The 25,206-nt window shown below is 44.4% G+C and overlaps 1 protein-coding gene and 1 long non-coding RNA gene across 4 annotated transcripts in view; one reads left to right on the forward strand and one right to left on the reverse strand.

Annotated features, from left to right (window-relative positions):
- Positions 1-1,137: 1,137 nt before the first annotated feature.
- MSC (musculin) lies at positions 1,138-3,771 on the reverse strand. The gene is made up of 2 exons (XM_060610727.3): positions 3,262-3,771; positions 1,138-2,335 (listed from the first exon to the last, which is right to left on the reverse strand). The coding sequence occupies exons 1-2, from the start codon at positions 3,769-3,771 to the stop codon at positions 2,249-2,251; spliced, it is 597 nt and encodes a 198-aa protein (XP_060466710.1). The 3' UTR covers positions 1,138-2,248.
- Positions 2,809-25,206, forward strand: part of LOC144615140 (uncharacterized) — a 123,325-nt gene continuing 100,927 nt past the window's right edge. Inside the window, exons 1-3 of one of the 3 annotated variants that reach the window (XR_014136593.1) lie at positions 3,784-3,898; positions 4,600-4,659; positions 9,058-9,886. This is a non-coding gene — a long non-coding RNA (uncharacterized LOC144615140). Of the gene's footprint in view, positions 3,034-3,783; positions 3,899-4,599; positions 4,660-9,057; positions 9,887-25,206 lie in introns of those variants that run through there. The other 2 variants (XR_013553623.2, XR_014136594.1) reach the window with 2 other exon arrangements.

Consider the following 25,206-nt stretch of genomic DNA (forward strand, 5'->3'; position numbering starts at 1 on the left):
AGAAGCGGGCCACCCAGAACTTATCAGGGGGCCTAAGTGCCTTTAAACCACGATACTAGGGTTTCCCGTCACTAGTTAGCAAACCTGAGTTTGCTTTTACCAGAGAGCCCTAATGCCACAGAAACCAAGTAGTGTAATCCTGTGCCAACCTCTGGTGTTGTGACAGATTAGATCCTGAGGGCCAGGTCCCTCCCCCTGTGAATAAAGCCCAAGAAAATCGTCTCCGAAAGCGGTTATCCAGAGTTTTGGTTTAGTTTAGTTCAAAACAGGAAATCATGCTCCCCAGCTCCCTCTCACCTCCTAAACCCCAGCTGTATTTTCTCTTTCTGGTCAAGAAAACTGCCTTTCGATTTTATTAAATAACGAACATACTCCAAATCAGGTAGTTGTTTAGGTAGTTTTCTCCTTCACACTTTTCCAAATTTTCTAAATGTTCTACAACGAGAATGCAGCTTTAAAACAGATGAGCGTTAAAAAATAAATAAAATAGAATAGAATAAAATAAAATAAAAAGACTGGCGTTTGAAAAACCATATGATGGTATTCCAGGTTATTACTTCTTGAGAATATTGCAGTGAATATGAAAGACAATAACACGGAAAATGAGGTGGTGTACATTAAAAGCACTGTATAAACATTATTTAGGGGAAGAAAGAAAAGCTCTAACTGAAACACAGCTTGGCGCCTTGTATTATGGTTTTATTCTGCCAATTAGACCTGAGACCTACTCCCCACTCCAGTGTGTGGGCTGTAGGGGTTTAAGCTGGAGAAAGCATCCTGTGTGTGTGTGTGTGTGTGTGTGTGTGTGTGTGTGTGTGTGTGTGTGTAAGTGTAAGAAGTGTACCTATATTACCCTGTTTGTATACCTTTCAAAGTGGCCCTGGCCCCAAAGACTCTTCTGGTGTAACGAGCCTCTGGTTCTTGTCTTCCAGTAACCTCGGCCTCCAGAAGAATCAAATCATAGAAAGTAATGAGAGTTCCATTTGGAAGCGCAGTAATTTAAATGTGATCACCACCCGTTCTGCAGAGAAAGAACCAATCCCAGCGCAGGGAGCCAAGAAAGCACCTTTAAATGAACTTCCGGACCAACCTAGGTAAAAGGCAACAAAGACCACATTCTGCCGCGCCCACGGCCACTCGGTTTTCACAACGCGTTTTATTATTCATAAAAAAATAAATTTATTTACATTTGCTAGTTGCTGTGGTAGTGCAGCCTCGAGACAGCGGCGCATTTCCCCTGAGCGGGGTCACTGGGTACGTACAGCCTCAGCGGACCACCCAGCGCACTCCTCCCGCGAGGCAGAGCCTGGACGGTGGGCCGGGGGAGGCGACCAGAGCCTGGAGGCGGCAGGCCCGCTGGGGATGGTCAGGGGCCGGAGGAGGGGTGCTGCAAGGAGGCGTGGGAGGAAGGACTGGACGGAGGCCTGAAGGGGACGCGAGCCTGGTGGGGTGTGGGTGCGGGGGTGGGAGGCTCTAGTTTAGATGGGAGGCGGGTGGAGACAGAAGCCTGGCTGGGAAGCAGCTGGAGCCTGGGGGGAGTGAAGGGCTTGACTGCAGCCCGGAGGCAGAAGCGCCGGGAGCGCCCCGGGCCAACCCGGGTCAGGTGGTCTGGGAAAGGGCGCCTCCGTCTTTCCCTAGGCGGAGCGGGCGTGCCCCTGCCTCCCGGAGGCTGGGGTCCCGTGGGGGTACAAACCTAGCCCAGGTGTGCCACTCCCCTCTCTTTGCAACTTAAAAACATGCCCCGATGTTGGTCTCGCGTGAAGACTGCTGTCTGTAAAGCCACTCATCCAGAGCACGTTCTAACCACTGCCTCACCGTAACAAGCTTGTGCTGGGCAGGGCCCCGCCATCGTATACGTCTATCTGGCTCAGTCGGGAAACTAACTCGTAGGCGGTTTGGCACGACAGCGCGGGGGTCACTCTACACTGCTAAAGCCCGAGGCTGGCTCTGGTTGCGCGTTGTAGAGACAGAAGGAAGGTCTTTGGAAAAGAAAACTGTCGTCGCCAGGATCCCCAGCAGCCGCAGCCCTTGGCGCCCTGCGATGACGGCCACACGGCCAGCCCTCAGGCTCTGTCCCCAACGCCCGCCTCACGTCCTGCTCACAGTTCGGGTGGGTGGGGGGTGTCGAGGAGGATTTAGCAGAGTCCGATGGCACTTTTCCCCATTCTCTGGGGGTTCTCATGCTCCCTTCTCTCCGTGGCCCCCAAACACACGCGCTTGAACAGTAACTCCAGCAAGTGACTTCGATCTAAGCGGTGGTCCCACATAATCTGTTGGCTGCGGAAACTTCTTTGGTGTCGGTGTCAGGTCGTCCTGAGACCACGAACGGCCATGTCTGTAAAGTCAAAAGAGAATCAGACATCGAAGGAAAAAAAAAAAAATACCGTCTCAAAGCGAAACCGCTCTCTTAAATGAACCCTGGAATACCCCTGGCTTTGAGTAGCTCAGATTTTATCCGTGTTCTGGGAATTTGGGTATCTTCTCTCCAAAGTGGGATTTTAATTTTACTGGATTTTGATTGCGTGAGACGTTAAGACTTCCGTCCACGCTTCCTCCTGGACTTTGCCCTCAAGATGATTTGGTGAAACTTGCAAAAGTTTGGGATTTTGTGTTTAATTCCCTTCCCCCAGGACGCGCGCGCGCGCGCGCACACACACACACACACACACACACACACACACACCCCATCATCAGCCCTCCACTCTAAGTAGGAACTGGAATAGGTTCTTTCTCAAGCCTGGAAAGTTGGCAGGTTAGAAAGGGACTTTCCAGACAAATCCCTTTTGGGGAAACCTCTGCTATTCTGCAAGAACTTTTTAACATCCAAAGGCTGATTAAATAGAGCTCGGCCTTCCCTCCTTCCTTTCAGTAAGTAGGGCTCCTTAAATGGAACCTGTCTGACTCTTAGATGGAAAAGCTTGGGCGACAGAGACTTGCCATTGAATCTGCAACCGGCTGGTGGACGCAGATGGCATCGAGATTCACCCCGGAAGTAGGATTTAAGCCAACTGCTGTCACAGGGCAAAGTACCAGGTACAAAGATCAGAATGAAGAAGCACTGAAGGGTGCACGGTTCTTCCCCAGGAAAACGGCCTGGCCCCTCCCTTGACTGGGAGAAACTAAACTGGACTCCTCACCACCCATTCCAGCACCCCCCCCCCCTTTCGGGTTCTTGCCAGGGGGCTGACCCTGCCTGGCACGCGGGAGCTCCCTGAGCATTTCCCGGCCGCTCGCCCCGAGCCTCGCGTGCGGCGCCCCTACCAGGTTCACCGGGTGCACGTAGCCGTTCTCGTAGCGGTCCTCCTGCAGCAGCTGCCGCAGGTGCGCGATGTAACTGGAAGCCAGCCGGAGCGTGTCGAGCTTCGAAAGCTTAGTGTCTGGGGGCACCCAAGGCAGACTGGTCTTGAGCCTGGAGAAGGCTTTGCTCAGCACGCGCATCCGGGCGCGCTCGCGGGCGTTGGCGGCGTTGCGCTGCGACTGCTTGCAGTCGGCCGCCGAGCCCTTGGGCGGGAGGGGCTTCTTGCCGCCGCCGCCCCCAGCCACGCGCGGCCGTTTCCTCTTGCAGCCCTCCGCGCCGCCGGCCGCGCCCAGCGCGCACCGCTCTTCCTCGCCGTCGGGGTCTTCCTCCTCGGCCGAGGAGTTGTCACTGGGCGAGATGTAGCTGCGCTCGGCGCCGCGGAGGGGCGGCCTCTTGGAGGCGGGGACCGGGTACCCCCGCTGCAGCCCCCGCAGCTCCATCTCCTCGGGGTCGCTCACCGAGCCGGTGGACATCACCGCGTCCCCCACGCCCACGCGCGCCCGCCTTCCTGCCCCAGGCCAGCCTCGCGGTGTCGGCCTTCCGCTCCCTCTGGCGGAGGCGGGGGGCCAGGCAGCGTTCGGAGCGAGACTGGAGACCCGGGTAGGCAGCCCCGCCGGGGAGCGAGCCGTGCCGCGGACCCGGGAGAGCGCGGGCCGAGGAGTCCGCGCCCCCGCCCAGGCCCCGCGCGCACTAGCGCTAGCTGCGCCTTTTGACAGGACTATTTATTTGTACTCCTCGGGACAAACCACCCGGGCAAAGACGAGGGGGTTGGAAAGGGGAGCAAGAGGTGGGGCGGGGGCGTGGAAGGGGTGGGGACCGTTTTTCTGCGCTCAGGATCTGCTGTTGGGGGCAGGGAAGGGGAAGTCTCCGCTGAGCCGCGATTTGGGGCCCCGGGTCCGTGGGACCCTCAGATTGTCAGTGAGAGATGTGTGTCGGGCAAGTGAAGGAGGGGACCTTGTTCGTACCCACCCCACTTCCACGCCCAACTAGTCTTAGCGATGGCGGAGATTGCCAGATGCTTCAAAGCCCTAGGATCGCGACCTCTGCTTCTCTCCCGGACTTTTCAGCGGAACTGTTTCCCAAGTTCATAACGCATCATGTAGGACTGCCTATCCTGGGCTTGCCCGACCACAGCTTAAGAGCAAAGCAAGCAAACAACACTGACAACAGTTAACCTCTCCCTTTTCCGTCCTCCTTTTCCCCTAACGTGGCTTTATGATTTACAAAGCACTTTTAGTACATTGGTTCGGTTCGTTCCATTTTCAAACATCTGTGACTTAAACGTTATCTCCACTTTGCAGAACTTCAAGCTAAGCCACAGAGATAGAGATTTAAGTAAAGGACCCCCAATCACCGGGCTGGTAAGTAGAATACGGACGGAGATCCGTGTCTAGCATCCCCGGCCCCTCGGTCTTCAGTCGCTAACACGCCTCCCTCACCACACATCACAAGCCGTTATATCCACTGTTTTCCACTGTCTTGAGAATTTGATGCTTCGTTTTGTTTGTAATACCACAATGCATAAGACAGAAGCTCTTGCCCCAACTCTTTGCGTTGTAGTCTAAGGAATCGATTCCTATTTTAGATTGTGTATTGAAGAGCACACTCCGACAGAACAGCATCCAGAATTATGGTGTTCATTGCCAACCAAAAATAAGCCCTCTGCCCACTCCCCTCCCCCAAAGAAAACAAAACAAAACCGTGGCCTCATTATTTTCTAACTCAAAGGACCTTTGCAGTAGGTAGGTGCTCTTGGAATGGGTACTTCACTTTGGAAGGAGGCACCTATGGCCAGCTACTGAGTACCTGCTGTGCGCCAGTCACTGGGCTGGGCGCCATACGACTGCCCACAGGAATTAAAAGAAAACAACAAAACAACAAAATGATTAAACCACTGCGAGGTTGGGGTATGGTAACTCCGTTTAGCAATGAGGAAACCTAGGCTTCAAACCGGAGTTAGGTGTTTACTTGTCCTTTCCCTGAAAGCTCACAGGCTCCCAAACGGAGCCAAGTGCGAGGAAAGAAATGTGCAGTCAGCCCAGGACAGAGTGGGCAGAAGCCATGGGGCCAGCCTCCCTCCACCAGCAACTCCGCAGAACAAATGCTCCCGGCTTCGTGCCTGAAGTGCCACAACAGGTGGCTGGCCTGGGCTGACTTCATCACTCAGGCATCGTCCACCTTCGTATCCCAGGCCAGGCCTCCCTGGTGGGGGATGTTTCACACTAGCCCTCCTGGTCGCCCTCATTTGTAGAGGTTTTCTCCCTATACATTTTGTCATTTTGTTAAGGGATGGGGCAGGGGCTCCTCTGGGGATCATTTGAGTGAAAATATCGCTTATTTTCCGTTCTCTCTGGGCTGGGAAAAGGCAGAGAGTATCCATAGAATGTAGAGTTCTTCATAGGGGTGCTCGAACTTGAACTTGACTTTAGGTGCCACAGGCCAAGGAGGGAAGAAAAAGTGAGAAGGGGGAGCGAAGGATGTAAAAAGGAGATCGTAAGCTAGATTTCTGCATCACCTATTGGTGACTTGAATCTATCAGTATAAATACATAGTCTCACACATTAGAGGCAGGCATATAGGTTTTAAAAATCTGGATTGTTTATACAGGTGCAGAACAAAGTCTTTCTTTAGAAAAGATTAATGGTGGGCAAAGTGCTAGTTTTTCTCTAAACAGTCGCAAAAATCTGTACCCAGTCTCAAAGCTAAGCAGGTCATGGCCAGTTTCTCTTGCTTGTAGGAACTGACTGACCCCAAATGTTTCTGCTTATTTTTTTCATAGCTCTTTCCTTTCTGTTTCTCTTCTCTTCTTTGTGCCTCTTTATCTTTCCGTCTTTCCATTCTTTTTTCCTTCTTCTTTATCTCTGTTCCTTCTTCCCTCCCTTCCTGTGTTCTCTTTCAAGAAAGGCGGCTATTTTCATCTTCTTTCATTATTCCTTTCCCTCCCTTTCTTTCTAGTAATATTTTTCTTTTACTCTTTTTTTTTTCAAGTTGCAGACTCCCAATAAAGATCAGGAAGTGTATCTTCAAATGCATTTCATATTAGTGTATAACTGCAGTTTGCTTTAAGCATGTTTGTAATATATGACGTCTGTCACCTCTTTACACTTTGAATATGCTTTTACTTTCCCTTCTCTCTCAATACAACAGCCCCATGAGCTGAACAGTGCAAGTATAATTATTCTTTTGAAGGTTCAGCTATTCTAATGTTTTGGCAAGTTGTACACTGCAAATGAATCGTAAAGACTTTATTTTTGTATTTTAAAAAAAGCATATTGAAAATAATTCCTATCTGCCCCTGCTTTGCAACATGTTTTCTTTAATTTTTTTTTAAAGTTTATTTATTTATTTTCAGAGACACAGAGAGAGTGCAAGTGGGGGAGGGGCAGGGAGAGAGGGAGAATCTGCTGCAGGCTCAGCACAGAGCATCACCTGGGGCTGGAACTCATGAACCATGAGATCATGATCTCAGCTGAAATCAAGTCCAGTGCTTTTCCAACTGAGCCACCCAGGCACCCTGCTTTGCAACCTTTTAGATTTGTGGCCTGAATATACAGATATTTATGGTATATATTAATCGTCTTGAAATTCTTTAAGATGTCCTTTTTAAGTAGGCAAGGGAGGCTGGGTGGGCTAAAAGTTACATTATAAAACAAACATTAATACATTTAATAATGTTTTCTAATCCTGGTTTTCCTGCTTATTGGCTATATGACCTTTGGCAATTTCCTTTTTCTGAGGCCCAGTTTCCTGATCTATAAAATGAACTATCTGTCTCATAAGGGAGAGGAAGGGTATGAGCAAATGCCTGGGCCAGAGCCTGATACATGGAAGAAGTTCAAAAAATGCGAGTTATTTTCATCACTATTAATTGCTTTGTCCAATGTCATATAGCTGATAAGTATCAGGTCAGGAACTGACCAAGGTTTTGTACTCCAGGACTTGTTCTGGGTTTTCGGTGGCCCCAGGATGCCATTTGCTTTAACCGCAAGCTTCTAGGGTTTGAAGTACGTGATCCCATTTCCCATAGATCTTGTAGGAGACTTCACTGAGGGAAAATGGATGGGCCTACATTTCTTTCTCCAGGTTCTCTTCCCGTAAAGTCACAGCACTTCTCCAATCCTCACTCTCCTTATTTAAAAACTGGAATAACATTCCTAAATCAGAGTTATTGAAAGGTTTACGTGAAATTGTGGTGTATGTGAAAGCACACTCAGATGTAACATGGAAAAGGCACTTAATATATTAAAATATTTTTAAATGCAATATTTAAATATTTTAAATGGTTTAAAACATTAAAAATATCTAGGGGTGCTTTGGTGGCTCAGTTGGTTAAACATCTACCTCTTGGTTTTGGTTCAGGTCCTGAGCTCATGGTCTTAAGATTGAGCCCTGTATAAGACTCCCTGCTGAGCTTGGAACCTGCCTGAGATTCTCCCTCTCCCTCTCTCCCTCCCTCTCTCTCTCGCTGCCCCTCTCCCACTCGTATGTACATGTGCATGAGCTCTCTCTCTCTCAAAATAAATATTTAAAAATGTATTAAAAATATCTAAAACTTAGGTTTTCTAAAAAGGTAGACCAAGGTAGGTTAATAATTAGAGACCACAGAAAATAGGCCATTTATGGCCACTGCCCCTTCTAACTCTGTTGGAAGACTAGATGCGAAAGTCTGAATTTGGGCTGGTCAGGTGGGTTTAGGGTTTTGGGAGAGGAGCGGTTGCATCTACGTTCTGGGAACACCAGGCCAAAACATTAGTAAGTAAATGCTTAAGAAATGATTGGCGTGACAATGCATTTGAATGGAAAGAGCCCTCCCTACTGACCTTCCTGATGGTATCTTCCTAAAGTCTCCTGATATTCTGAGCCATCTGGATGGCTGAAGAAATTGCCATATCTTTGATCTACAAAAACAGAGTCTCCAATTGGCCAATATGGAAGCCACTAGCCACAGAAGGCTATTGAGGACTTGAGCTGTGGCTAGTCATGTACAGTAGAGTAAAACACACACCAGATATTGAAGACAAAATGAATAAGATCATGTAAAATACATCATGAATATGTTTCCAAAATTATGTCTAACAATGATGGCATTTTGGATATATCGGGTTGAAAAAAATGTGATTAAAATTATTTTCACTTGTTTCTTTTTGGTTTGATAATGCAGCTACTAAACATTTTGATTTATATATGCGGCTCAGATTATTTTCTTTTGGATAATGTAGGCATTAACTATGCTACTATAGATGGAGTGTATAAGGTTCACTGTGAGACCAACTCCCACCTACTCAGGACACACTCTCGTGGGAAAAAGCATGATCATTCGGGAAGCACACATGACATCACGTATCTTGTCCCTCATCCCTGTCATCTCCCCCCTGCACCTCACCACGCGTCCTCAACCTCACATAATCCACCTGACCCTAGAACATGCTGAGAAACACTCTGCCCTACTATGTAACGGAAGCCTTAGCCCTGGAGAAGCATTGAGCTTGATCCCACCCCCCCCTCCCCCCCCCCCCCAGGCATAACAGACACTCTGCAGACATCAGCCAGAGCTCCATGGCCCAGTTCATTAGGCTTTCAGTGCTTAAGGAGCAGGACACCTAGGCCAGCGAGGTAAAAGATCTGGGGAACGCTGTGCACGGGCCACATGGACTGCTAGTCACGTGGTGTGCTGGTCACACGGGGAGCAGGTCGGTTGGAGACACAGTTAGGCCAGCCTCACCCCAGGCCCTGTCTCTTCTTTCTTTGGCTACACGAAGCCACGTGCCCAGCTCTAGGTCCCCTGCAGCCTCCATCCCGGGTCGTCCAGGATGTCCCCTCCACCCCCACTCCCAGCCCAGGAAGGAAAGGGACTCCTGGCATTTGGGCGCCACCAAGGAAGCGGCCAAGCACCTGTGGGAACACTCGGAAAGGACAAGAGGAGTTCTCTGTCATCTACGACACAACCAGTCATCCACTGCTGGCTTCTTATCCAGAAGTTGTGCCAAGATTTTTGCTTCCTTGGAGCCCCAACAGGCCTCAGTGCGTAGACAGGCCAGTGCCTGGACACATCAGGTCTGCGGAGGCTCAAGGGCGAAAAAGTCTGAGTATGTTTCAGAGACCTGATTTTCTCTGCCATCAAGAGGGAAGGAAAAAATCTTCACTGACTGTCTTGACAAGTAAAAATGCAGGTGGCTTTGGGAAAAGATTTTTTTTAAAGCAGTATCTGCGGATTGAAACCGTAAACTCTCCTGCCCCTGGCATGCTGTGTATCTCCTGAAAATGACTTTGACTGCTCCACTAGCAGAGTGAAGCACACCAGCTCTCAGGGAGAAAAAGCCCTGCGGTGAAGGCCTCCGAAGGAGGCCTGTTTGAAGAATCTCTGGACCTCATTGATTTGGGGGCATTCTGAAGGGTGAGCTAGTCTGAGTGCAGTCTTATTTTTTAAAGAATCTCTTGGGGCGCCTGGGTGGGTCAGTCAGTGAAGCGTCCGACTTCGGCTCAGGTCATGATCTCACCGTTCATGGGTTTGAGCCCCGCGTCGGGCTCTGTGCTGACAGCTCGGAGCCTGGAGCCTGCTTCGGATTCTGTGTCTCCCTCCCTCTCTGATCCTCCCCTGCTCATGCTCTGTCTGTCTGTCTCTCTCAAAAAATAAACATTAAAAAAAATTTTTTTAATCTCTTGAGACAGACTTCCACTTTTGGGCAGAAGCTAAGAAACTTCTGTGCCAAGAGATTTTTAGTGTTTATCGGCAGTACTTGGAAGTGTGAAAATATTTCATTATCAAAACACCCCTTGAAATGTAGCACACTGCTCTGGTCTCCAATATGCGGTCCCAAGCCTTGTTAATTGTGGAGTTAACCTGGGAGAGAATGACATCCTGCCATGTGGCTCCTCCCGGAAAGAGCCCCCTTTGCTGTGGACTTTAGAAGATTTCTGCATTTGTCAGCTGAATGGTCTTGGGACACTTGCTCACCTTCATGGACTTGTTTCTCTGTGGATAGCCCACCTCCCAGAGACTTCCCAGCGTTCAGGCACCCCTGGACAATGTAGGGCATTGCACAAGGTTAGTTCTTATGTTATTGTCTCCATCCTCTCTCCTAGGGTCCCATTCTTTTTGTACCCCCTGGAGCAAAAGAGTCATTCCCCTGCTGAGAGTTGCTTTCATTTTAGCAGCCGTCCAATCCTCCACGACCCCCGCCCCACCCAGTGCCTCATCCCCTACGGAACACCCAAGTGAAAACTAAATGCCTCCTGGCGCCAGAAGGAAGTTCTCATGTAATAGATACTTTGTGGTGTCAGAGAGCAGGGATTCTGTGCACTTTGTCCACCAGGCCCTTAATCAGCTCTTCTATAAAAGAGGGGCCTGGCTTATTTACATGCAAACTTTGTTTCTCCAGCCCCAAGCCCCTCTGACCTCCAATTCTAAAATGAGCTCTCATAGATGATCAGAAAACAGGGAAGTGTTTTGGGAAATGTGCCCACTTTTTCTTGATTTTCCCCCCTTTGGCTTATCTGTGCGGCTCTGCCCAATTAGCAAGGAAAGTGAGCCAATTAACTTGCAGCGGGGGAGAAAAATCCACTCTGTTACATTCCTCTTAAGGTCTGATTCTCAAGCAGAGCTCCTTGAGGATGTTGCAAACATCCTACCTAAGGAACCCTCACGCCTGGTTACATTGCCCTGCTCCCATCCCTTCTTAGACTGCCACATTCTGGCAGCTTCCTTTAGGGAAGAGAGGGGCAGAATTAAAAAACAAACACAACAACAAAAAAAACAACGAAAGACTTAACTGTAAACTCAATGAAGGCAGAGACTGTGTCTTGTTCATCTGGGTATCCTCAGTGGCTAGCAGCTTAAGAAGGCACTGCCGAAATATGTGGTGATTGAAAACATTCACAAACACATGAGCACAATCCGGCCTTCACCCATAATTAATGGAAGGTGCACACTCAACCCGTAATTTGCCCTTCATTTAACCAACTCAGTTTATTCCTATGTACTCTACCCTACTATCAATACTTACAGAGACCCAATTAGATTTCTCACTAACTGAATGGACTTTTAAGAGTTATTTCCTGTTTTCAAATGTAGCTTATGTATCCGTCTACTTTTCGTATGATATACTTGCCACAGTCCCAGGGTTCATTCCTACTAGCGGAAGGATTACATTTATTATGAACATCCCAGCAGCAAGATCTCTTCTTATAAAAATGAACTCTAGCTTTAAATACCATTTGTAACTTTTTATTCCTGATTGAAAAAAAAAAAATCAGAATTTTTATAAAGTTGCAGAGGATCACAGACCTACAAAACCTCAGATTACTCTTTTTCTCATAGAATGAAGAGAGAATGGGACCCTTGAAAGTTTCATGGGTTAGCAGAGAAGGAGGACTCAGAAAGACAGGAATCTGTGAGGTGAGAGGAAAACCAAAAGTGAGTAGTGTCATTGAAAACAGGGGAGGAGTTTCAGGAAATCATGGGTGGGGACTTCCAGTTGAGATGCTATGGTAAGATCACATTTTGAAGCTTCCCTTGTGCTCCAAACACATGGTAATAAGAGTTAAGATGTAGAAATAGAAAACTAAAAAGACATAGTCATGTTCAAAAGCAAGAAAAAGTACCTCTGTGCACCAGGACTGGAACAGAAACAGAATGTTGAGTAGGGTTGAAGTTCCTGGTGGGTCCTCAGCGTCTCCTTCAGGCAGGAGTACTCCAGAATTGAGAACCTTTGCAGAGAAGAGGAGCCTAGCTGTCCCCTGTGAGGACGGAGACTCCCCTGGGTCACTCCTTAAATTAGGATGCTGGAACAAGGTGCTTGCAGCCGCTAAGGAGACACACAGAAGCAGGCCTAGCCAGTGTATTGGCTCTGCGACTGGGTCATTTTCAATTGTTTTAGTCTCTTAATTATGGGTCACATTTTTCTGCTTCTTCACATGCCTGGCAACTTTTGTTTGGGTGCCAGACATTATAAATGTTGTCTGTTGGGTTCTGGATATCTCTGTATTCCTGTAAATACTGTTGATCTTTGCTCTGGGATTCAGTTAAGTTACTTGGAAATGGTGTAATCCTTTTTGGTCTTCCTTTGGAGGTTGGTAGAAGGAATCAGAGCAGGGCTCATTTAGGGGAAATCATTCCCCTACCAAGGTACGAGTCCTATGAGCACTCAACCCAATGCCCTGTGAATTCTGAGATTTTCCAACCCAGCTGGAGCGGGTATTATTCCTGGCCCCGTGTGAGTACCTAGCACTGCTCCCTTTGATCTCTTTTGGTGCACTGCTCCCTTTGATCTCTTTTGGTGGTTCTTCCTTCAGCCTCTGGTAGTTATTGATCAGCTGAACGCCCCAGGGGGCCCTCTGCAGGTCTCTGAGTTCTGTCCCTGGGTAGCTCCCTTCTTTCTGGTACTCTGCTCTGTGAATTCTTTTTTTTTTTTTTTTTTTTTTTTTAAATTTTTTTTTTCAACTTTTTTTAATTTATTTTTGGGACAGAGAGAGACAGAGCATGAACCGGGGAGGGGCAGAGAGAGAGGGAGACACAGAATCGGAAACAGGCTCCAGGCTCCGAGCCATCGGCCCAGAGCCCGACGCGGGGCTCGAACTCACGGACCGCGAGATCGTGACCTGGCTGAAGTCGGACGCTTAACCGACTGCGCCACCCAGGCGCCCCTGCTCTGTGAATTCTAACTGCCTTGTTCTCTGCAGTCTCTCAGCTCTGTTCTCTCCATTCAGGGAGTCTGCCTGGGTTCTCCCTTTCTGCTCCTTAGCTTGGAATGTTCTGGCATGGCAATAGCTGGAGAAACTATAGCGATTTTAGGACTTGCATTATTTGTTTCCCTTCTCTTAGAGTCCACTAACCACTACCTCATGCCCCATGTTTTGAGAGTCTCTATTTCTTATATTTTGTTTGTTTTGTGGTTGTTTCAGGTGGAAAGGTAAGTCTTATCTATTTTGGCCACAAGTGCAAGTCTTTGGACTTCTACCTTAGTGGGAAACTAATTTTTCCTTTTTTTTTTTTTTTAAGGATGAGAGTTGCTTAAACATGGTTGTATTTTGATGAAGACATTAAAGATATTAACAAATATGAGAAACAGAAAGGAATAGTGATGGGCTAACTTCTCAGAGGAGGTGGAAAGAATAGGGACAGGGGTTGGCTTTGAAAAACAAGAAATCTACCTCTCTGCCTAAAATGAGATGAAAATAACGTGGGTTGCCAATGTAGATCAGCAGAGGTTTGTCACAGGAAGTTTGAGAGGTAAGCTCCCGATGGTCTCTGTTTTCTCAATAGAGTATAAATTCAGGTTACTGACTTCAGATAGGGGAGTAGGCATGAGGTATCCAGATTTTAAACCGTGAGAAATGTGAGAAGTAACCATTTTAGAGACTATAAGAAAGGTCTGATGAGGTGTAAGGAAAATTATTTGAAAGAAGTGTTAAGGGCTCTGATGAGGTTGACTGAATAGCATTTTCAGCCATTAACAACTGTGAAGTAATCTAGCATAGTGGCTGATACGTAGTGATTTTCAGTTAGAAATAGCTGAATCTTGGTAATAAGATTGCCTGTTTACATCCTTGGTAACAAGAACTGGCAAGAATGAGCCATTAGTGGGTGAGTCAGGTTTTGATGAGGTTAGAGAGGCAATTTGGGAACATGATGTCTAGGGGAGACACTCACAGAGATTCAGATGAAGCCTCTATAGTTGGAGACCCCTGATATGCAAGAGAAAGACAAAACGAAGGCATACTTACATATTACATATATATATATATATATATTTATATACGTATATATATACATGTATATATATATGTATAATTTTATTTGGGGGTTAAGTGAAGAGGGAAGGATTTGGAGAGAGGCGGTAACACTGTGTTGCACAAGACTTGAGGGTGCCATTGACATAGAGTACAATGTGAAAGAATCGGTATATTTCTTCTATTTTTTCCGTTGTGCTTTGTCTATATAAAAGACAAAAAATCTATAAATGCAGGCATACATGCATATATAAACACAAACTATTCTTCAAAATTTAGGTTGAGAGTATTAGCAGATTTCTCTCAATACGTCCCACAGCCACCTAGGTCACAGCAAAGAGTGGGTATTTTACATCAATACTAAACCTCTGATTTCTTAATATTAGCCATAGGGTATGGACTGGCATGTGATGTATAATTTAATGGAGGGAAAAGGTGAAATAGATCAGATTGTCTGTCCCGCCATGGACCTTATTTCCTTATTCTGCATACTAAATTTCAGTATCTCCTCACATTTTACAATAAACGTATTGAGGTTAACAGAGGCAAAGTCCCTTGCTGAGAATCATGGAGATAGTTGAAGGGGAATTCAGAGTCCCGGGATAGGAGTCTAGCACTCTTGTTACCATATCATGCCCATGATGGCTAATTTTATGTGTCAGTTTGGCTATGATACAATATACAGATATTTGGCCAGACATTATTCTAGATGTTTTCATGAAGGTGTGTTGTTGTTGTTGTTTTTGTTGTTGTTGTTGTTTGTTTTGGGTTTGTTTTTTTTTAGATGAGCTTAGCATTTAAATCAGTAGACTTTGATTAAAACAGATTATCCACTGTAATGTGAGTGGGCCTTATCCAATCGGTTGACTATCTTAATAGAAAAAGATTGACCTCCCCAGAGGAAGTGTAAATTCTGCCAGGAGACTGCCTTCAGACTTGAACTCAACTCCTTCCCTCCATCTCTAGCCTGCTGGCCTACCCTGTATCTACTGTTCTTGGACAAAGTATGCTAATCCTAGACAATTTAGTAAGCAGGATAATATGTAATGCTATGCACTCTGTGCTTAAATTGGGAAAATTAAAATTATGAAGGGATATTGAATCTCATAGTTCTTGAAATTTAGTCCTTATTTTCAATGTCATGGAAAAATTATTCTATCCAGGGAGGAAAATGTTCCAAGTAACTATAAAATATCAAAACATTGACTTTTCATATTTCTTTTAATATTATCATGCTACTTTGTCAAAAAATATAAATTTTAATTAGAAATTTTTCTTCATGTCGCTTGGATGGATATAGCCATCTTTCTTTTAATAGAATTATCATTTTTCAAATCACAAAATTCACCCTTTACAAATATGCAGTTCATTGGTTTTTAGTCTATTAACAGGTTGTACAACCATTATCATTATGTATTTCCCAGACATTTATGTCATCCCAAAATGAACTCCTATACCAATTAGCAGTCAGTCCATGCCTCTTGGAAACCACTAATGTTTCTGTTTCTCTCTTTTTTTTTTTTTATAGTTCTTTTTTTCAACGTTTTATTTATTTTTGGGACAGAGAGAGACAGAGCATGAACGGGGGAGGGACAGAGAGAGAGGGAGACACAGAATCGGAAACAGGCTCCAGGCTCTGAGCCATCAGCCCAGAGCCTGACGCGGGGCTCGAACTCACGGACTGTGAGATCGTGACCTGGCTGCAGTCGGACGCTTAACCGACTGCGCCACCCAGGCGCCCCTAATGTTTCTGTTTCTGTGTGTTTGTCTATTCTGGACACTATTACATAAATGGAATCATCTAATTGCATTTATAGGCCATTCATATTATAAGTCACAGACCTTTTGTGCCTGATTTACTTCACTAAATATGATGGGTTTTTTTTTTCAAGGTTTACCCATGCTTTTCATGTAATAGCACTTCATTTTTATATGGCTAGATAATATTCCATTGTTTTTACATACCAAATTCTGTTTATCCATTCATCAATTGATGGATGTTTGGTTTGTTTCCACTTTTTGGCTATTGGGAATAATGATGTTATGAATATTTGTGTACGGTGTTTTGTAGAACATATGTTTTCAAGTTTCTTGGGTATATATCTAGGAATGGAAATGCTGAGTCATATAGTAAGCTTATATTTAACTTTTTGAGAGTCTATAAAAATATTTTCCAAGGCAGGTATACCATTTTATATTTACAGAAGCAATGTAGAAAGTTTCCAATTTCTCTCCATTCTCACCAGTACTTTTTATTGTTTTTCGTTTGTTTGTTTTGATTATAGTCCTCCTAGTGAGTATGAAGTGATGATGTTTCATTGTGCTTTGGTTTGCATTTTCCTAATACCTAGAGATGTTCAACATCTTTTTGTGTCCTTGTTGACCATTTGTGTATTTTCGGAGAAATGTCTATTCCAGTTCTTTGTCCATTTTTAAATTGGATTGTTTGTCTTCTTGTTGTTGAATTATAAGTATGCTTTATTTATTCTGGATAAATACATGATATGCAAATATTTTCTCCTGTTCTGTGAGTTGTCTTTTCGTGTGATTCTTTCCTTTAAAGCACAAGAGTTTTTGACTGTGACAAAGTCTAATTATCTGGTATTTTCTTTGATTGTTTAGGTTTTGGGTATTGTCTAGGAAATGATTGTCTAATCTATGGTCACAAAGATTCATTTCTGTGTCAGCAGTAATGTTCTCCCTTTAATTGCTGATTTTAGTAATTTGAGTGCCATATCTTCATTTTGGTCATTCTAGTTAAATGTTTAATTAAGTTGACTATTCTTTATTTCTTATTCTCAGTTTTATTTCTACAGTAATCATTGTTTTGTCCCTTTTGCTTATATTTGGTATGGTTTATTACTCTCTTTTCTAGTTTCTTAAGGTAGAAGGTTAGGTTATTGGTTTGAAGTCTTTTTTTTATTCTTTTTTAATATAGGCATTTATTATAAGCATGGTGGATAATTTTATATGTCAGTTTAGACTAAAGCGTGCTCAGATAGCTGGGAAAACATTTCTTCTGGATGTTTCTGGGAAGGTGTCTCCAGAAGATTAATATTTGAATCATTAGAGTGCATTAAAAAATACTGCCTTTACCAACGTAGACGGGTGTCATCCAATTCCTTGAGGATGTGAATGGAACAAAAAGGTGGAGTAAAGGCAAATTCACTCTCTCTGCTTGAGTTGAGGTATCTGTCTTCTGCCTTTGGACATCAGCTGGGCTATTTCTTAGGCCTTCAGACTCAATCTGAATCACACAACCAACTTTTCTGGTTCTCTAGCTTGCGGATGGCAGATGTGGGGACTTCGCAGCCTCCCTAATCTTATAAACCAATTCCTATAATAAATCTTCTCTTATATATATATACTGTTGATTTTGTTTCTCTGGAGAATCCTGACTAATACAACAGCTATAAAGTTCCCTCAAGCACCGTTTGTGTTGTATTCCTTAAGTTTGGTTTGTTGTGTCTTTAGTTTTTTTCATAAGTATTTTTAATGTGTTGTATGTATCACACCATACCTAAGTATAACATTTTCTTTTCAAAGTATTTTCTGATTTCCTTTGTGATTTCTTCTTTGACTCTTTTTTTTTTAAAGGAGTGTTGCTTACTTTCCACATATTTTTGAATTCCCAAATGTCCTTCTATTACTGGACAAATACTTTGTATTATTTCAATCCTTTTAAATTTATTGAGACTTCTTTCACGATGTAACATACATTCTATCCTGGGGAATGTTCCATGTGTACTTGAGAAGAATGTGTATTCCACTGCTGTTACATGCAGAGTTCTATAGATATCTGTAAGGGCTACATGGTTTATAGTATTGGTCAAGTATTCTGTGTCTTTGTTGACTTTCTTTCTAGTTCTGTCCATTACTGCAAATGAGGTATTGAAGTTCCAACTTCAATTATTGTTGAATTTGCTAATTATTCCTTTACTTCTTAGAAATTCTGTTTCGTGTATTTTGGGGCCCTGTTGTTAGGTTCTTCTGACTGCTCAAATATCCTGTTGAAACCCCTTTAGTGAACTTTTCATTAAGTTTAGATATTTTTCAATTCCAGAATATCTTTTGGGTTCTTTTTAGAATTTTTTTAGTCCTTAGACATGGTTTTCTTTTAAAAGCTCTTTGCACATATTTAAAATAGCTAATTTAGGGGCACCTGGGTGGCTCAGTTTGTTAAGCATCTGACTTCAGCTCAGGTCATGATCTCGCAGTTCGTGAGTTCGAGCCCTGCATCAGGCTCTGTGCTGACAGCTCAGATCCTGGAGCCTGCTTCAGATTCTGTGTCTCCCTCTCTCTCTGCCCCTCTCATACTTGCACTCTGTCTCTCTCCCTCTCAAAAATAAATAAACATTAAGAAAATAAAAATAAAATAAAATGGCTAATTTAAAGTACATGTATAGTAAATCCAGTGTCTGGACTTCCTTAGGGATAGTTTCCTATTGGTTGCTTTTCTCCTCCTCCTGAATGGGTCATACGTTTATTGTTTGTTTGCATGCCTCATGATTTCTTTGTAGATAACTGGATGTTCAAAATAACATAATGTGGCAATTCTGGAAATCAAATTCGTCCTCCTTCCCAGGGTTTGCTGTTGTGTGTTGTTGTTTCTGTTTAATGACTTTTCTGCATCAATTCTGTGAAGTCCGTACTCTATGTCAGGTGTGGCCACCGAAGTTTTTACTTGGTTAGCATAGTGGTCCACTAATGATTGGACAGAGGTTTCCTTAAATTTCTGAACTGCTAAATCTCTCAGTCTTCACTGAGGGGCTTTCTCTGTGTGTTGGGGCACTACTTCAATGCTTGGCCAAATAATTTACGATTTTGCCTTAGCCTTCACTTCCTGCTTGCACAGAACCTCAAGGTCAGCCAGAGGTGAGAGTTTAGGGCCTTTCAGGTCTTTCTTAATCATATGCACAGTTCTGGGAAGGTGCACAGACCTACCTGCGTTTGTGACTTTCTCAATCCCCAGGAGCATCTCAGAGCTTTTCAAAGCCTCTATGGAATTCTCATTCCCCAGAGTTTTCCTTTTAAATTTTTGATTAGCCTATTATTTCCCCCAACTGTTATTTACCTCTTTAGGCTGCTTCAAAGTTAAACAATTGCATATAATGGCTTCTGATAATGTGCCTGGGGAATAGATTTTTTTTGCACTGAATGAGCTCTGAGTCAGGTTAAATAAAGACATCTTTACAAGTAGGGTCTTCCAGGAACTAACAGGTCAAATAATGACAATTCTCTTGGAGTGAACTTTCATAGGAGTGCCATTTTCTACCTTCCAGTGGCTTCAAGGCTGCTGGGTTTCACTGTGATTTTGAGCTGTCCATTTTCAAGGCTACTGTGGCGTCAGAGAGGAGGTATGGGAATAGGGTAAGTTAAAATGCCACAAATCACACAGTCCTTTTCAAGATTCAGATGTTTTTCTTAAAAAAAAAAAAATACTACCCAGGTTGCTGGAAGCCTTTGGTTAATTTCTAGCATTCTGAAAATATTGATTCTGACAATTTTGGTGAGTTTTCTTATTGCTTTTATGGAGAAAAGACTTTTTGGAGGTCCTTAATCTGCCATTTTTGCTGACATCATCCCCTTTCCCACTGAATCTTGATATATATTATGTATGTCATTAGATCTAATCATAAGGGCAATAAATTAAGTGCCAATTCTCCTGTTCACCTGTAGGAAGGAGAATGTTAAGAGGTCCCCCATATGTTGAGGAATTCGTGTTCAGTCTTTTCTGAAGTTTTTAACTTCCCTTGATGCAAGAATCAGGCAGACCAGTGGAACCAAGGAACAGCTAGCTGCAGGGATTCGAAATGCTTGTTTAACACATTCTCATAGGTAAACACTCTCCTGTGCATTTGTGTTTTAGCCTCTTCATCTTCTGAATAGCTTGTCTGCAGTGAGACTTTCCCTGGCGGGGGCTGAAACATTCTCTTGAGAGAAGTGGGTGTAGGAACAGCTGCGACTCAAAGGCTTTCCCTCCAGATACGAGAGGAAAAGCTACTTAGAGGAAGAGGTGGGCTTAACTATTTGCATCTATGCTTATACAATTTGATATTCTCTGATACTTTTACAAAACAGTGTCTAGGTGAATAAAAATAAACAAAAAGTATTTAGCTTCTTTTATTCTTATCTCCCAGCTATGTTCACGTACAAGCACAAGTCTGTCGCTACTCCCGAGTGGTGGTGATTCTGGAAATCAGTAGTCATTCCAACTCTGGAAATGACAATAGTCATTTAACATGTATTCAGTCAATACATTCTGTGATGAACCCAGTTAAATGAAGTTCACTCTTTCGGCAAAGACATGGTGAGCATCTACTATGGACTAGGCATGTGATTACATTTGGCCATCATTCTCCAAGAATTCCAGAATTCTATTTCTTCTATATCTTGGTTGCAAACATGGACTATGGAATTGACTGTATTTTTACTGCCCCTTCTTTTAGTATAAACACAGCACAAAGTGATCCAATGTCACACAAAATATTCAAGATTGTTGTGTTTCCTCCTCTCACGCACAGACGTGCACACACACACACACACGTGTGCATGTACCCACACACAAAGCGAAATAGAAAAACTACCTATAAAACCAAGGGATGTTAAGTGAAAATAGTTTATTAACCTCATACCACTTCCTAGTATGAGACAAGGAATACTAGAGAACGGGTCATCAGTTAGTTCTTTTTTCCGCTGGTGTTGCTCAACATGCAGAGACATACTTCGATATTAATTTGAGACAATGAGATTGTGGGAAAATTTTCCTCTTGAAGGATTCCACCTCTACACCAAATATGTTCGGGGTACCATTTCCAAAGAGATCTCATTACTTTGTCTGGTTTAGTATTCGGAGCGGCAAGATTGCCAAGGCTTTCCTGTTTACTGGCTGTCACCTTGTGTCCTCTCTGTCCACAAGCAGACACAGTTTGCATGTGGCTTGATACTCCCAGTTATGTGGGGGAGGGTGGGAACACTGACAGCTGCCAGAACGGCTGTGGTGGTGGACGGCTGGATGCAGGTGCATATGCTGCCTCAATTTGACAGGCTTTCAGGCTTGCATTATCTCTAGTGATATCCAATATCCTATCCAATAATGTCCTTAAAAACAACAGAAGCAGCACACTTAGCGTATTCACCAGGGCGTAGAGTTCCATAACGTTCACTCAGATCTGCACGGATAAAACATCTGCAATGTGTTATTTTTGTGATCTGCCTGGTCACAGTGTCACAGTAGCTTAGAAATTAAATCATGCACCTGACATTATGATACTTTGTTATCTGAACGATTTTCTTTTTGCCTACATCCTCTGTAGTACATAAGGATTCGACCTCTTAAGGTTTTATAACAGTTCCTTGCCAGAGTTGTACAAGGGATAGGTAGTCACTGCTGACCGAGTTATTCTTCTCGTGGAACGTTAGTGTGCCCCTGACTTTGAGATTCTGTTCCAGTGTCCAATCACTTCAGTTTAGTCCCCCTCTGCCACGAACTCACTAGGCTGTGGTTGAGTCTCTTAACTTTCTAAATCTCTATTTTCTTGGCTGTAAATTAAAATGAATAATCCCTGCCTGGCAGTACCACAAGGCAGGCGGAAAATGAAATGATGAGGACTAATGTGCAAGTAGTTTGGAGATGGCTGTCAGAGGTAGACCAGAGCCAAAAATTACCTCTCCTCTCTGTCAGGTTCTCACCCATAAGAGAGGAATCACTAGCCAAACGGGGGTCCAAAGGATCATCATTTTAGGCAAAGAAGTTGCGAATAAAATTCTCGGCCCTGGGAAGTCGAGATTGGAAAATGTGGCTTAAACCTGAGGCCCAGATCGGGTTTCCTCTCACCCAACCCAAAGAAAAACCTCTGTATTTACAAAGAGAGCCCAGTCTGCTGTGCAGCCTTCCAGTCCCACTTACTTGAAGTTCAGAGATGGCTTCTGGAGGGCAGGAGGAACTGGAATGCAGAGAGAATGGCAAGCATCTCTACTGACTGGAGTAAGTTCTCCCAACGTGGGCTAGTACTCAGAGACATGAAGCACAATGGCTGGCACCAGAGTAGGAGAGGGAACTCACTGCCTTAGCACAGATCTGTCAAAGGGAACTAGATGCCGGGCCACAGGTGAGCACAGGCTCTAGTGGAAGCCAGGCTCCCACCAAACAGATTAGCACCTCTCCCCGCTGAGGGGGTGAACAAGCAAAGGGAGAAAGAGGTTGGGAGTGTTGGCATCGCCTCTCTCCAGAGTGAGGAAGAGACCGTACGTCTGCTCCTCTGTGGATTTATGACGGGGAACGAGAGTCTCTCCCTCTCATCCGACCATGGCAATGAGATGTGCACATGGCTTAGGGTTTGCTTTTATAGCGTTAGCCTCAGTGAAAAGTCTGAGGAAATTGTTTATATAAGGTACATTAGAGGCTACTTACACAGTCCCCTAATTTTACAGTAAGAAGGGGCCAAGAACAGGTTGGTGACCAGCTCAACTAGTTGATGGCAGTCGTCTAGTTCTTAGGAAGAAGATTAGATCCGGAAAACAGGGCACTCACCAGGGGAGGTGAGAGGACTTTGGTGAGAAGATGTGGGTTGCCATCGTGAGAGCAGCAGGGTACCCTGGGGAGCAAGGGAATGTGTTCTCATACAGGAGAGGGAAGAGGGAAATGGATGTGAAGGAGATGAAGGTCATAAGTTTGTTTAAAGCAATTTTATGCAAATGTTAAGTTGTAGCTATAATGGAGATAACCAAGTTAAGCCATTAGCATGATTTTCATTATGTGAGGAAGGAATAAGTACTTCCTTCTCACTGCCCTTTGGAAGGTGCATTTTCTTCTCGGTAGTATTTATCCTTCAGTCCTTATGATGGAAAAAGTACGCAGGATTCCTCTGGGAAGTGGGATTCTCAGTCCACCTGGTAAAAGTGGGGCTGGCCTACTCCCAATGCTAATGGGCCGTGTGCCGACTTAGACCTGGGCAGTCAGAACATTTCCTTTCTCTACCTTGGGAACTGGTTCCAGGAAGGGCATGTGACCCAGTCCGGGCAAATGACAATCGTTTCCTGAACCTCTTACAAATGAAAATTCCCTTTGCTGGAGAGTTTGCAGCTGAGGTCGTGTAATATAAACAAAGAGTTACTGTTGACCATCTTGTCACCATGAGGAAGGAGTCGCTTTGAGAATGAAGGCAGCCCAGAGAAAAATGAAGCTGCAAGATGGGGAGAAACCTATGTTTTATTATATCTTTGAGCGTCTTAATCGGACATATCCAAGGACAACATCCCACTACAGTTTTCGGTTACATGGGCCAATACGTTCCATACATGCCTTTGTTTTGGTTTAAAGCACTTTAATTAAGATTTCTGTCACTTTAAGTCAAAAGAATCCTAATTCACTTTGTCTTTGGTACCTCTCAGAATGTTATATGAGGGCATCTTTTTTTCTCCTCTTCTTTCTTTTTCCTCTTTATTCATCCAGGTATATCTCAACCTGAATAATAAAGCAAAGAATCAAATCCTGTTTTTTAAAGGTCAGGAGAATGTTCCATTTTTCAACAATATTAGGCTATGTCTTTACCCAAGACTGTCTTCAGGTTCACAGCATGGTTATATCAGAAAAGAAAGCTTTTTGTAGTTATTTACTGCTGCATCACCCACCACCCCAAAACTTTGTGCTTATAGCAACAATCATTGTATCATATTTGGTGATTTCATCTGTCAGGAATTTGTCTAAGGATCAGCCAGGCGATTTTTCTTCTCCACATGGTATCGACTGGGGTCACTTGGAGATGTTCAACTGATGGCTGGCCTGGCTGAGACAGGCCAGGATGGCTTATGCCTGACATCTTGGTGAGGATGGCTGGAAAGCTGGGTTCAACTGGGGATCCTTCCCATTTAGCCTCAGGGCTTCTTCACATGTTCTTTCACGGTGGCTCAGGACTTCATGAGTGATTGTCCCAAGTGGTCCTGGGTGTCAGCTGCGAGACCTCTTGTAACCTAGACTCAAAAGTCAAAAGATGTCATTTTCACTTCATTCTGTTGGTCAAGCAAGTTACTCAGGCCAAACTAGCTTCAAGGAAGAAAGGAATTAGATAATTAAACTCCATCTTTCAGTGACAAAAGTCGCAAGTTGTCTGTTGCCATCTTTAATCTACCACAGGGTGGGGTAGCAGTGAGAAGAGCTTGAACTTTGGGCTTGGACAAACCTGTCTAAGCAGAGCTTCATCATTCCCTAGCTGTGATTATGGAGATTACGTGTAAAATAGGGAATACTAAAACATCATGTTGAGAATCAAGTGAAACAATTTGTGTCAAGTGTCCCAGGACAGTGCTTGCTACCTAGTAGTCATTCAGTAGGTTGTCTTTGGATTTCTTCAGAGAGATCTAAAGCCTTGATTATATGTTTTCTTTCTGCCACTTTGTGGAGGCGCTCATGAACTCTAGGGGCCTCTTTTTGGTTCCAGAGCTGACAATGTTGCAGATTGTTGCAGATACTATCAGTCTGCCTGGGGCCAGGATCATTTACTTCCATAGACGAATGGTGTCAGCAGAAGGTAACAAATTCAGCATCTTTCTGCGGGACTGCAGTTCCTCTGCAGCATGGGCTTTCTCACCTCACTGTAGCCCTGGCCACAAGCTAGACTCAGATCAGGTCTGAGTACAGCTCAGCATGTGCTGACATTGAAGGGCATTAGAAAAGCCAGTTGAGGGGCCCCTGAGTGGCTCAGTCGGTTGAGCGTCCGACTTCGGCTCAGTTCACAATCTAATAGCTTGTGAGTTTGAGCCCCGCGTTGGGCTCTGTGCTGACAGCTCGGAGCCTGGAGCCTGCTTCGGATTCTGTGTCTCCCTCTCTGCCCCTCCCCTGCTCACGCTGTGTTTCTCTGTCTCTCGATAATGAATAAACATTTAAAAAAATTAAAAAAAAAAGAAAAGAAAAGAAAAGAAAAGCCAGTTGAGAGCTCAGCAGTTCATCTGTGTAGAAATCTCATCTGTGACATCTGGGATCCCCGTCAGCCTCAGAATTCCCTTGATATTGACGTCAGTGTTCTACATTCGTGAAGTCCCTTCGTCTCGAGCCACCACCCCCCTCCTCTCTTTATGTCATCATAATCATAACAAATTGGCTGTACATGCTGGCTGTCTGGGAGGGAAATAAATTTTATGGTTCTAGTATAATGGGAAGAAAGGAGAGACACGCATAATGC

Source organism: Panthera onca, chromosome F2 (genome assembly GCF_046562875.1).
Source record: "Panthera onca isolate mPanOnc1 chromosome F2, mPanOnc1 haplotype 2, whole genome shotgun sequence".
Lineage (NCBI taxonomy): Eukaryota > Metazoa > Chordata > Mammalia > Carnivora > Felidae > Panthera > Panthera onca.